The 14,404-nt window shown below is 41.8% G+C and overlaps 1 protein-coding gene across 9 annotated transcripts in view; it reads right to left on the bottom strand.

Moving 5' to 3' along the window:
• Nucleotides 1–6,613: 6,613 nt before the first annotated feature.
• The window catches only part of PRR14L (proline rich 14 like), a 61,651-nt gene continuing 53,860 nt past the window's right edge, over nt 6,614–14,404 (bottom strand). For 8 of the 9 annotated variants that reach the window (XM_019643147.1, XM_019643151.1, XM_019643152.1 and 5 more), the window contains 2 exons: nt 12,348–12,419; nt 6,614–11,019 (listed from right to left, as the gene is read on the bottom strand). In XM_019643147.1, coding sequence (XP_019498692.1) covers nt 10,743–11,019; nt 12,348–12,419 — 349 coding nt within the window. In that variant the 3' untranslated portion in view covers nt 6,614–10,742. The remainder of the gene's footprint in view (nt 11,020–12,347; nt 12,420–14,404) is intronic. The other variant, XM_019643156.1, reaches the window with a different exon arrangement.

Below are 14,404 nucleotides of genomic sequence, written 5' to 3'. Positions count from 1 at the left end.
ATTTTGTGATAGATCGAATTATTGAGCATTTGTCCCAATTCTTCATACCCTCCCTGTATTATATTCATGCTTTTTCTCATGTAGCTTTGCAGTTCTTCCCACTATGGGTAGAATAATTTCCCCCTGCACTGTTGATGTTGAACTTGGCCATGTGACTTGCCATGTGACTTGTCAATGGAGCATTTTGTGATATGAGGAGAGCGGAGGCCGTAAACATGCTTGTGTGAGAATAAATGCTCAGGTTGTCCTCCAATGAATTTGGGTGGTTTGTTATGCACCAATATTGCAACAAAAGCTCACTAATACATACAAGGAAGCAGTTCTAATTTAGGTTTTGTACATACAATGTGAGAATAAACAGTTTATATTCTATTTTTATGGATTTTCTTTCCAAAGGAATTCTTTAATAATTATAATTTTTGATCTTGCTCATTTTTATTTCAGACTCGACTTAATCTTGCCAAGAATCTTATTAACATTTGAGACGGTCAGTTCTTTAAAAGAAAGTTTCCTTTGAGTTTTGGAGTTGGCAGATGTACCACCTATTTCATTAAACCCAGCTGGAACATCACAGGGAAATGAGGCAATTTGCTAAATGAGGATAGAGTCCCCTGCTTCTAAAGTTATTTTTATTCCAAGGCCAATAAAAGGAATCAAGATTTTGACATCTTTGCTCTAATGATGGGCTTATGTTCATACTCCTCAACTGGAAAATCCTTTGCCAAAAGAATGCAATTTAGCTTTTTTTTCCTTCCTGCAACAGACGTCTCCAGACAGTTTCAGCTCTCCACCAATCGACTGCATCATCTCTCTGAATCCCTATTGCTGAAACAATTTTCCAGTTACTTTTCTATGATGATCTACTCTATAGAAATGAAAAGAAATGACCCAGATCTATATATATCAACCTAAGCAAATCTAAAAAAATAAAATGCTGATTGAAAGTAACCAAGATCCTAAATGATACATACTAAGCACAATAAGTCCCTGCTGCATGTAATCGATTGGTTCTTGGAAACTGCGACTATAAGTGAAACAACATATAACAAATGCCATTTTACCATAGGCTACTTGATATAAACAAAAGTTATGTTCCTACGGCATATTTCTGGTCACAAAACATCACCCAGCTTCACCAATAAAGACACAAAACACTTCTACTATTAAACATTGAAATAGATGTGAACTATATATACATTTAAGAATGATGAATAAAAACAAGTAAGATCATTATTTTCCAACCCACTTATTCCAGTTCCTGGTCACAGGTGGCCAGAGCCTATCCCAGCAGCTCAGGGCACAAGGCAGGAACCCACTCTGCACAGGATGCCCTTCCATCACAGGATGTGCGCGCGCACACACACACACATGCACACACACACACACACACACACACACACACTTATTCACACTGGGACAATTTGTTTGTTTATTTATTTATTTAAAGATTTTTATTGGGGAATTGGGTGAGGGGAGCAGACAAGTTGCTGTCCTTTTGTTCTTCAGTCTAGTTGTGGAGGACGTTGCTTCACTGGCCTATGTTGGTATTATCATTTTGCTCTTCCCGGCTGAGGCAGATCGGTCGCCAGTCGCTGGACAGCCACTCACAGCGGCTCTTGGCAGCTCACACCAGGTGCCGGCTGCTCATGGTAGCTTACGGGAGCCCACTGCAGTTCCACTGCAGCCTATGCCGTCGCCGCATCCCAGCTCCAGGTCCAGCTGTTGTTCACCATCTTAGCTGTAGAGGGTGCAGCGTCACTGGCCCTCATGTGGGATCCGAACAGGGGCCCTGCTGCTCAGAGCTGGCGTCCCAAGCCAGCTCTTAACCAACGCACCACTCGGCCCGCCTGACACTGGTACAATTTAGACACTCCAGGTCACCTTATGTGCACATTTTTGGGATGTGGGAGGAAACCGGAGTTCCTGGAGGAAACCTGCGCAGATGTCAGGAGAACATGCAAACTCTACACAGATAGTGGTCCTGGCCATAACTTATTTTCCACCCTCATTAACATTATAATAAAACGATGTTATTCGAGGACCTGCTGTATATGATTTGTGTACTTAAAAACAAAACATATTCTTTCTGCCTGTGGATGAGGGTGAGTAAGCATTGTTCATCTCCCCTCCCACTGCTGTAATTTCTAAGTCAGTTTCCCAAAGATCTCAAACGGCTGCAGAAGCTGTTTTTTAAATTTTATTTATTTTAAAGATTTTTTATTGGGCTGGCCAAGTGGCTTACTTGGTTAACAGCATGAGCTCTGGGCAACAGGATTGCTGTTTCGATTCCCACATGGGTCAGTGAGCTGCGCCCGAGGTGAGCTGCCGTTGAGCTGCCAACAGGTGGCAGGATGGCTCAGCTGCTGAGAGCACGTGCTGCTAACAACAAGGTTGCCGGTTTAACTCCCACATGGGATTGTGGGTTGTGCCCACCCGCAACTAAGATTGAACACGGCACCTTGAGCTGAGAGGTCGTGAGTTGCTGACGGGTGGCCAGATGGCAACTGGACTTGGAGCTGAGCTAGCTGTGCCCTCCACAACTAAGACTGAAGGACAACAACTTGGCTGTTCCTCTTCCCCAATTTCCCAACACTGTTCCCCTTCCCCAGTTCCCCAATAAAGTATCTTTAAAAATTTTTTTTAATTAAAATATAGCTAACATACAATATATTAGTTTCAGGTGTATGTCATAGTTATCCAACAGTACCCACCTAGCTCTATATGGAGTTATTACCACATTATTGATTATGTTCCCTATACTAAAGAAGTGATCACCGTAAGTCCAGCAACCAACTGACACTGTACCATGCTATGATAGTATTATTAATCTCCTCTACCTTTAAAATTTCTTCAATTAGTTAACATTCAATATTATTTTATATTAGTTTCAAGTGCATAGCATAGTGGTTAGACATTTATATAATTTAGGATGTGATCCCCCTGACTAGTACCACCTGGCACTATATACAGTTATTACCATATCATTGGCTATATTCACTATGCTTTACATCCCCATGACCATTTTATAACTATCAATTTGTACCTCTAATGCCTTCATTTTTTTTACCCTGCCCAACACACTTCCCATCTATCGCCTTAATAAATCTAGTACCCATCTGACACCATGCATAGTTGTAATAATATTATGGACCATATTCCTTATGCTACACCCTACATTGGTTGTTGACTACTGTATAACAACCAATTTGTACTTCTTAATCCCCTCCCCTTTTTACTCACCCCCAAACCCCCTCCCATCCCGCTGCAGAAGCTCTTCATGAGAGCATTGAGCTTTGAAACAACCGATGAGTCTGTGGAGCTATTTTGAGCCATGGGGAATGCTCACAGACTGTGGTAAAAAGATCCAAACAAGTGCTCCAGGGGCTTTGGGTTTGTCACCTTTGCCACTGTGGAGGGGGTGGATGCAGCCATGAATGCAAGGCCACACGAGGCGGATAGAAGAGTTGTGGAACCAAAGAGGTCTGTCTCAAGAGAAGATTCTCAAAGACCTGCTGCCCACTTCACTGTGAGAAAGATTTTTGTGGGTGGTATTAAAGAAAACACTGAAGAACATCATCTAAGAGATGATTTTGAAGAGTGTAGGAAAATCGAAGTGATTGAAATCATGACCGGCTGAGGCTGTAGCACAAAGAGAGGTTTTGCTTTTGTGAACTTTTAGAACTATGACTCTGTAGACAAACTGTCACTCAGGAATACTATACTATGAATGGCCACAACTGTGAAGTGAGGAAAGCGCTCTATAAGGAAGAGATGGCTAGTGCTTCATCCAGCTAGAGGTCGAGTGGTTCTGGAAACTTTGGTGGTGACCTGGAGGTGGTTTTGGTGGGAATGACAACTTTGTTCATGGAGGAACTTCACTGGTCGAAGTGGCTTTGGTGGCAGTCGTGGTAGTGGAGGATATGGTGGCAGTGTGGATGGCTATAATGGATTTGGTAATGATGGAAGCAATTTTGGAGGTGGCGGAAGCTACTATGATTTTGGCAATTACAATTTCAAATTCTGGACCCAAAAGGGAGGAAACTTTGGAGGCAGGGGCTCTGGCCTCTATAGTGGAGGAGGCCAATATTTTGCCAAACCATGACACCTAGATGGCTATGACAGTTCCAGCAGCAGCTATGACATGGCAGAAGGTATTAATTATTGCCAGGAAACAAACTTTAGCAAGACAGCCAGAGAAATGACAGGGAAGCTACAGATTAAAACAGATTTGTGAACTCAACCAAGTACAGCGGTGGCAGGTTCTCATGGCTACAAAGAAGACATTTTAGACAATATTCGTGTATATGGGTGACAAACTCAAGGACTGTGACTAACTGTATACAGGTTATTTTAGTTTCTGTTCTGTGCAAAGTGTAAAACATTCCAACAAAGGGTTTTCAATACAGATTTTTGCATCCATGCTGTTGATTGCTAAATGTAATAGTCTGATTATGATACTGAATAAACGTGTCTTTAAAAAAACCATAAAAATGTCATAAGTTGCTCATGGAGAGAGAAATAGCGACAGAGAGGAGATAGGTCATTGAGGGACAAATTCTAACCTTCTGATAGTGGCCACTTCTAGAATGGGGATGGAGGATGTAGCAGGGACCGACAGTTTAATGGGACTTGGGTGATATCTGTAATGTTTTATTTCTTCTAAACATGACTGGAAGCAAATTGAAAATTATTAACTCTTGTCAATGCTGGGTGGTGTAAATATGGGTGCTTGTTATGTTGTTCTTTGCTCTTTGCTGCAATTTTCATGTTTTATAAAAACCAACAAAAATCCTGTCTTTTCAACCTTATCCTCTCTGCATTTGTACCTGTATCATAAAACTTATCTGTCTGCCTCCTCTCAGTTTCTGACCCACAGTGTCTGTCTCCTCCACCTGCTCATAACCTTCCAGAGGACTGGATGATAGCTTGTGCCACAGGGTAACCCAGTGAGTCACGATACATTGATCTATTCAATAAGGAGAGATTGAGTGCTGCCTGTGTGCCGGGGCTGGGCAAGGAGCTGGGGAGAGCAAACGAGACCTTGGCCTCCTGAAGTTCACAGGGTAGTTAGTGAGGGACCAGGCCAGTGAGCAGGAAGTTCTGAGGGTGGGGAGTGCATAGGCAGGGAATGAAGTGGTGGGGCAGAGATGAGAGGTGGTGGTAAGTGCTATAACAGCATCGTAAGGAAGATGTAGAATGGGAAGGAACACACAATTTTGAAGTTATTTGGGCAGGCAAAGATCTGAAAAGATCTGAATAAAGTGCCTGAGGGAACCATGTAGAAATGCGGGAGGGCATTGCAGGCACAGGGGGACAGCAAGTGAACATATCATAAGGGGGGAGTATGTCTGGTCTGTTCAAGGAATTGCAAAGGGTCCACGTGTAAGTTCTATTCAAATTGCTTCTATCTCAGGGAAATGTGAAAGCAGAGAGTAAGGGTGGAGAAGACACTTGAAGTTTGAGAGGTTATGACTCACCTATGACCCTGAATGTTGCTTGATGAACTAGGAATTTTCTAGAACCCTTCTGAAGCGAAATCCCAGAAGGAACTGCAGAAATGAGGTCTCTATTACAGGAAGAGGGCAGGACACCAGGGAGGACTCTTAAGCCAATTTGGACTAGTCCTCTTATTCTCAGGAGGACCTACCAACGCTAAACTTCTGTGATGGAAGACGCTAAACGAATTAACACTGCCTTAAATGATACCTAGCCTACCTTTTAAACAAAGAAAAGGTGTAGGAAGAGTACTCTTCTCCAAGTAACTGAAACCAAACGGAGAGACAGCTAGCTGTCAGCAGAATGCTCTCCAAGTGTAAAAGACGGCATGGGCAGAATGCTTTATTGTAGAATTCCAAGGATTGGAAGAAGGCCCAGAAAGGAAACTGGATTCTGCTTTTCCTCTGGACAGAGGAAGAACCACCTCAGGAATCATCTTTCTGGAGCATGTCAGTGTGGTTTTGAGAGCCATGTTTTCAGTCATTCTTTTACCAGTTTCCACTGGTTAAATAGAGTTGAGAATCAGAAGACTCACAGCCTAACTGGGTGTACAGCTGGGAAGGATCTAAAGGGCGAGAACTTTCTTTAAAGTAAATGAATGTGCTCCATTATATTTGTACTCTCCTAATAGTCTCTTTAGCAAGCCAGTTTCTTATTCCAAATAGGTAGCTAATATTGGAAACATATCTTGACCAGAATTTGTAACTGCCTTTGGAATTCCTGGCCATGTGAGAAAAGAACTTGAACTATTTAAAAATCATACCTAAAATACTTGCTCAGCAACCCTACCCTACTTAACTGGGTATGTCTTGGATCTGAATGCATCTCTGCCATTTCCAAATACCACATTCCCTCACAAGAGATGACCTGCCACCACTAAGTAAATTGAAAAAGCTCCACTGCAGGCTCAGGCCACTCACAGGTGGACATCTACACATGTTCTGGGCACAGGACAGTCCTCAGAAATTGGCGACCACTTTGGAAGGGATAATGCTTGTTGTGATGATAATTTTGAAATTGTCTATTTAAAGAAATACAACCTTATGACATTAGCAGTCAAAATTTTAACTTATTTCTAAGCCATAAGAAATAAGAAAATAACAGCCTTGTTATTTGAAAGGTTTTCAAAAAAAATTTTTTTTTATTTTCATAAATTAACACACATAACAGTGGGAATTTTAGAGTCACAAACTACCAAACAGAAAAGGAACTGCAGGGGCATCGTGTATGCCAATGTTACCAAAAAAAATGTACAAATTTCACTGAACTATTGACCATGATAATATATAAACACAGGCAGCTATTTACTGGCCCAGACCAGCCCAAGGAGATGCTGAGGCCTCTCACCAAGAATTCAAATCCAATTCAGCACCAGAGAGGGGCTCGTAGACATACAATGAACAAGCTTCAAATCTGAGTATGCTGTGCTCGAGGGCGGGCTTCATGGGGCCCCTAAGTTCACAGTCAAAATAGCCGTTGCTGCTGGATTTGTGGCTAGATGATACCATTAAATTTCATTTTGGTAAAATTGAGCCTTCCTCCTTAGCCAGCTTTTTACATAAGTTCAGTTGTGGTAAGGAGCCCTATCCTTGCATGAATCCAGGAAAGGTTGCTCCGCACCTCTGGCCAATTATTTAGACTTTGGATATAGCCACCCACAACGTGGTGTTTAAGAGGTCCTTTCCATGATACCGGAGGAGGGAAGAGGGAACTTACAGAAACAAAATGAGGGAATTAAAGGAAGCACCAACTGCATACTCCCCCACCACCCCAGTAATGGGAGAACAGCATCGCTGCCTAGAAGTTGGTCTTTCGCGGACCTTAATGTACACGACATTGATTATAAGATGGGATTCCAGCCTGGAGACGAATGCTGGCTTTGTGTTCCATTAGGTTGCACCAAAGTGTGGAGTCTGCGGCCTGGGTTCTGCACACTTGGTGTAGCTCTTGGCCTGGTGGGCTGGGAATGAGCCAGTGAGGGAGGATCACGCCCAGAGGGTGGGAACTGGAATTTACCTCAGGTTGGCTCTGGCATCCGCTCAAAAAACTCTTTCAGGCAAAATTGTGACAAAGTGTCATGATTTTCACAGCTCTTAGAGGAGCGCTGAGTTTTGGGATTCACAGCATGAGTTTCTGAGTTCTTCAGGCTCCAAGTAAGGCAAATGCTACATATCTTTCCACTGTACCTCCCTCAGCTGTAGCTATCAGAGTAAGGTCAGTAAGAAAAAGTGGACATAATCTGCTTTAACAGGTAATAATCAGGTACGTTTAAACTAAAGGAGAAATGAAGCTGGAAAGGAGACCAAAAGGAGAGGAAAGTGGGTGGGGGAGGCAAATATAGCTATAAACTGAAAGATGAAAAAAACCATAGTTGATAGTTTCAGTGAAAAACTGATGGGCAGAACCCTGATTGGACCTGAGATTTGTCCTCTTTCCCATATTAACAACATTAAACTGCCAGAACTGAGTAAGTTAGTTAATTATAACTATATTGGTGGAAAGTCCCCAAATTCAGAAATTGTACCAACTCCCACTCCAGAACCAGACCTGTAGCTCTGGGCAGGTGGCGTGCCAGCAGCCAACTAATGTTTCCCATCGGGGGCAGGTGCCACAGACAGCACTACAGCTTGTTAGGCCGATGTGAAAATATCAATAGATGTTAAGACAGGTGGGGCTGAGCATGGCTAGAACCAGATGTACCAGCTTCAGGTAAGCAATTTCAAGTTTGCAGTGGGGGCTCTTTCTTAACTTTGGAGCAGGGGAAGGGCCCTAGCCAGAGGGCAGGCCAAGAATTTCAAGGACAGACAGGGCTGGCCTCAGAGCAGCTTCTTTCTTACATTTCCCAGGACACGGAAGGAGCCCAGGTCTCCATTTCCTCCAATTCTCCCTTCCCAGACGCCAATGTTCCAAATCATTGCTCCTGGCCCTAGCTAGTGAATGCCATGCCTGTAATGGCCAAAGTTGAAGTCAGATCTCTGTAATGTTGGTGATAATCAGAGTTGTGCCCACCTCAACTTCAGTCTGTGGGATGACATGGGTGCCACATTGCTGACATGTCTACACTAGCAATGGAGCTAGCAGCAAACAGGGCTCTGTTGACTCACCAGGAGTTTGCAAGCTTGTCCAGCAGGAGTTCCCTAAAAACGTTTGTACAAGGGCACAATGTATTACTCATCCCACTCCCTTAAGCAAAGAGACAGAGAGAAGCGGTTAGTGTCTAAGGACCCTGTCCCAGGAAGGGAGGGGGATGAGGTGAAACACAGGTCATGTCCATACAGTCTGGGCAAAGTGAATTTAGAATGGCAGAATCTGGTTCACATCTTTCTGAGCCAATGTGGAAACTTGGCTCTCTCCTACTGCTATTTGGCCATGGCCTTAGAAACCTCCGTGTAGTACCAGGTGTGTATTTCACTTACTAAATGCTATGTCTGAATTAGTGAGCCTCAAAGACAGATGTGGCACTTGGTTTTTTTCCTTGTTCATGTCAGTTTTTCTGCTCCAGTGTGGCACAGACCATCAACCTGCAAAGGAAAGGCACATAGAGACTCCCCCTCCCACCCCCCCACCCCCCCCACTAATAAATGGGGAAACAAAAAAAACCCTAGAAGACACGTTCCAGGATGGCACCACTCATTCTCCTCTAACAGACTTAACTTTAAAAAGTCTCTGGAGCTTTCACAGTTCCCATTGGCGGCTGCTTCCCAGCAGTGGCTCCTAGGAAAATGGGAAGAGGTGACCAGTGTCCTGAGGCTGGGTCTAGCATCCCACTCACCAGCCAAGGAATGTTAATTCTCTGAACTCTTGTTTTGCGCGCAAGCAAAAAGGGTAACACAAGGGAAGGAGGGGAGAGGAAGCAGGATGAGAGGGCACACAAGGGTTAGTAGAAAAGGAATGAAAACATCTGGGCCTACTGACCCACACAGCATCCTTCTGCCCAGACTCTTGTGGGCACACAAGAAGAAACTCAGCAAACTCTGGCATTCTACAAAATTTCCAGTAGGTTTGACACAGGAGCCCCGAGTACAATGAGGTGTTCTCAGAGAGGGCTGGCCATGGAATTCATGATCCCACCACAAGAAGGCATCACTGGGTTTGAACCACGGTCTGTTGCCTCTTCCCACTCTCAGAGCAGGTTGCTCTGACAGCTGCAAACACTCTGGGTTGGTCTCTATCACTGCCCAAGCTGTGGTACCCAACTTTCTTACATACCAACACTTCAGGTAAAACTCATAAGACCACACCCAACCTTTGCACTTTTTTAATGACTGGGAGAGAAACCTGCTCTTACTTCTGTCATTAAAACAAATATATCTACTCAGTGGGCAAGAACGAGAACCCAGATGAAAAAAGTACTCCCTCTAATGCATTACACTAGAAGGTGGAGGTGGGGAAGGGATTACACGTTAATGGAAAAACATCTCTCCGCTGTCCCATACCATGCACTGATAAACTGGGTCAAATGCCTATCATATATACTGAAGACATATACTGTCCTTTTCCTCAATGCCTTAAAAAATTTGTTTTAAAATCACATTTAAAGGCTCCAAACATGCAGCAATAAAAAAAAAAAGAGGAAATAAAACAAATGAAATTAACATCACAACATTAAAAAGTGCAACTTACTTCGAGTGGGGCCTGGATGGGCTCCTCTGGCACTAGTGACCCAAAGTCACAGAGGGGAGAAAAAAAAATGATAGGAAAAAGCATCATACACACACACGCTCTCTCTCTCTCTCTCACTCCCTCAAGGTTCTGGGCAGATGAACTCAAAGGATTAGAAAACATACAAGCCCATCTTTCCTTGACTACTGAAATGAGTAGGTGAGACCACGCAGGACAGGACGCCAGGCCCCCCTCCCTAGGCAATGTCTCTACATAATCTTGGTCTAGCACCACCGTAAACAACACAGAGCTTTCACATGGGCGTGCAAATGCGGTGAGTCCTTGGAATCCTAGTGTTACTGAAGGTATGCTGTGTCCTCTTCCTGTGGATGGCAGAGTGGGAGGAGGAGGCCAGATGTCATTCAGGACCATTTCCAGGAGAAAGAGAGCATTCCTGAGGTTCTATACTCAGCAGTAGAAGTGGAGGATCCTCTTTCACCAGTTCCTCAAAAGGCTGCATTTTGAAAACAGGTAAAAATCCATGGACTGCATTTTGAGTGATTTGGGTATTGGGCAAAGTTAGGCAACCCCTTCCAAGGAGGCCCAGCAAATCTAACATTGAGACCCTGAAACCAAATTGCTTCTCAACAACCAGACGATTGCTCCTGCTCCTCTTCCTTGGCAAAGAAGGTCTCCAGTTCCATTAGTTTCTGTATCAAAAGGGCGTCCAGTTCTCGACTCTGCAGCGCCGCCTTCTGGGCCCTGGTGAAGCTGCCTGTCACCTTGACCTTACCACGAGCTCTCCTCTTTCGTGGGACTGTAAAATCCTGAAATTCTAGAACTCGCTTCCTCTTCTGTTGGCTGATGGAGATTAGTGTACCATTTCGTTCCTTAGGTTCCTCAAAGATGGTCTCTAAACACCTAAGGGGGAAGCACAATCAGAATCACCACCGCTCTGACTCACCTGTCTAGTCATGGGGGCTAAAAGCTAATTGCACTAACAACTCCTTACTTAACTGTTGTTTCCTCTGGCCAGTTATCGTTTTTTGTATATATGTGTATATGTGTGTGACACACACACACATGAATATGTACTATATATGCACGTAGTGAAAAAACTGAAATTGGACAAAAGGGTAAAAAATAAGACTAAGACCAACCCGCCATAGACAACACGAGCAATAGTTCTTTTGTGTATCCTTCCGAGTCATTCAATGTACAGACATGCATAAATGAGCATATATTATCAGAAGTCAGTGCTTTTGTGTGAAGGTCCAGACAGTAAACATTTTGAAATTAATGAGCCACATACATCTGCTACATATTCCTTTTTGTTTCTAAACGAAATAAATACAGAAACCTTTGTTAGCTGACAGGCCATTAAAAATACAGAAACCTTTGTTAGCTGACAGGCCATTAAAAATACAGAAACCTTTGTTAGCTGACAGGCCATTAAAAAAAGTACAGAAACCTTTGTTAGCTGACAGGCCATTAAAAAAAGTAAGAGAACAGGCTCCACTTGTGATTTTTTTCCTTACTCAAATGGTAGCAAACCACATACATTGTCCTATTGCACTGTGCCTCTTTGGCCTATCAATAACTAAGATTGTTCCAATTTGGTACACAGGTTATCTGATTCATTTTTTAAATGGCTACATAATAATATATTCTATTATGTGGATGAATCATATTTTAATCAGAACCGTTAATGGACATTTTTAGTTGTTTCCAATCCTTTCCTATTCTTTAGCAATGCTGCAATGAATACACTTATACAAATGTCTTGGAGTGCATGTTCGTATTGTAGGATAAAATCCTACTCTCTGGCTACATCCTAGACACAACAAGAATTTATTAAGTGTTCAGTGACTTGAACGGAACTCAGATCCAGAAGTAGCCAAGTAAAGCTCTTTCTGTATTTGGGTTTGGAACCATATCTGAAGACCCATGATTATTAGTCCTGAAGAAGACAATCAGCATATTTAGGAAAAACTCAAGAACAAACTAAAAGGAGACGACTAAATTTTTACATTTTCCATATCTACCTAACCCAACTACACCTTTCTTTCCCATCCTACCACTGACTCCAATTCAAGTGCTGAGAACTAATAATGTCAATTCTAGTTATTTCAAAGACCCAATATTGGAAGAACTGAACATACCCTTTCTGAAGTTAAAGAACTGAAAATTTATATTGATCATTTCAGAAGCCCTCCCCTTCTTATTATTTCCTACTCATATGTACCTACCTGTTTGCAGGAGGAGACATATAATTCTTGTTGGTATATATTTCTTCTAAACTAAATTCCTTTTTCTTTAACCTGAAAAGAGAGTAAAATAAATTCATCATGTTTTCTTAAAAAAGATAAGATTGGCTTCCCAACTCTATCGTTTTTTTACTTTCAACCTTTCTATAATAAGTTTTAGACAAGTCTCATGTGAATAACAAGTACTGGATTTTCTTTTCCAATTTGCCATTCTTCAACTTTATGAAATTTAGTTCGTTTACACTTATTGGGAATGATATAATTGGATTTATGTCTATGATGTTATTTTACAGCTTTTTGTTCTAGCTTTTCAATGCTTCTTTTTGTTTCCTTTATTGACTGCCTCCCTCTCTGTCTCTCTTACACCCCTGACCAACTTAGAAATACACTCTTCTATTCTTTTAGTGGTTGGCAAGAATTTTAACGAGCATATTTAACTTAGAAACTGAAGTGCATCAATATTGTTGCCCTTCTTCCAAACAACACAAGGCCTCTGGAACTTCTAAGTCAGATCAATACTGTCCCAATATGTTATTAGTGTTCTATTTTGTCTCTTTTTATTTTGTAATTTATTTGTCGAAGAAACCAGGTCATTTGGCCTATGGCTTCCCTAATCTAGATTTTCTTGATTTCATCTACATGGTGTCATCTAACATGTTCCTCTGACCCAAGCATATGGGAAAAATACTACAGGTATTCCCTATAGATTGGCAATTGGATACAGAGGCATAATCAAATTTAGATGGTTCTGTTGGTGACAGGAGGATTTTTAGATGGTGGTGTATACTTCCATCTCGAGGGACATGAGGCCTGTTGTCACCATTTTTGTGACATTAATAGCCACTCCTAAACACTGATTATATTTATTATTTCTTTAGGGTTGTACATAGTGACGGTCTATCCTTCCTTCTTCATTCATTTGTTAGAATTCTTCTATCTAAATAGAAACTTCATGCTCATCAAGATTTTAGTAACCTTGTGGGCAGGCCGAATGGCTCAGTTGGTTCAGAGCTCGCTCAAGAGTGAGAGCTCTGAGTAACAGCGGTTCAATTCCTGGCCCAAGCTGAGCTGCCAACAGGTGGCAGGATCGTCAGCTTAAAAAAAAAAAGAGAAAAAAGATTTTGGTAACCTTGAGGTACAGTTTGCACAGGAAAGGCAGGTCGCATGTTTAGTTCTTTCCCTTTATTTACCAATTTCCAAAATAATTTATTGGTTCCCTAATATTGTCCAAATATAGCTAGTGAGGGTTGTTGTTTTTTTTTAAGTATCATTACAAACTATTGGATTTAAACATAATTGATGTGCTTCAATCTATTGTGGTTATTCCTTTTGATGCTCAGACTGTTTTCATCTATGGCTAGGGGGAGTTCCAAATTGGTTCCTGAATCTCTTTGACATGACCCAAGTAGTCTTTGAGAGCTCCATCTCCATCACTTTCTAGGATAAGATATTTTACACTTTCTAGGATAAGATATTTTACACTTATGTACATTTCCTGCCCTAGACCTGTAATGTCTTCAAGGAGTCCTGATTCACACACCATAATATTCAACCTTTTATTTATGTACACTCAATTTATTTGTTTATTGTTAATTTTTATTATAATGTAGAAGATAATAGCTTTAACCCTCAGGTCACCACTCTTAGGAGAAACTTATTTTCAGAGAATCTAACTTTATCATAAAAGAGCAAATCACTACAAAGTTTGTGCCTTAAACCTGTTTCAGATAAGACAAGGACTGCAGAGCTGGCAATTAACTTTTTGGCACCATGTTTTAGTCTCTTCCTGTTTCTGAAAATTTTAACTGAGGTTTAGTTTGGTTCAATTCTAATTCAACAAGAACATGCTTTCGAAAACTACACACAAATAATAACACAGATATGATTTTTCTTTTTTTTTTTCTTTTTTTTTTTTTTAAAACATTTTTATTGGGTATTGGGGGGATGGGAACAGTACTGGGGAATTAGGGGAAGGGGAACAGACAAGTTGCTGTCGTTTTGTTCTTCAATCTAGTTGTGGAGGACACTGCTTCACTGGC

This window comes from Hipposideros armiger, unplaced genomic scaffold, assembly GCF_001890085.2.
Source record: "Hipposideros armiger isolate ML-2016 unplaced genomic scaffold, ASM189008v1 scaffold_75, whole genome shotgun sequence".
Lineage (NCBI taxonomy): Eukaryota > Metazoa > Chordata > Mammalia > Chiroptera > Hipposideridae > Hipposideros > Hipposideros armiger.
The sequence above is the reverse complement of the archived record's forward strand: the minus strand, read 5'-3'. Positions and strand labels throughout refer to the sequence as shown.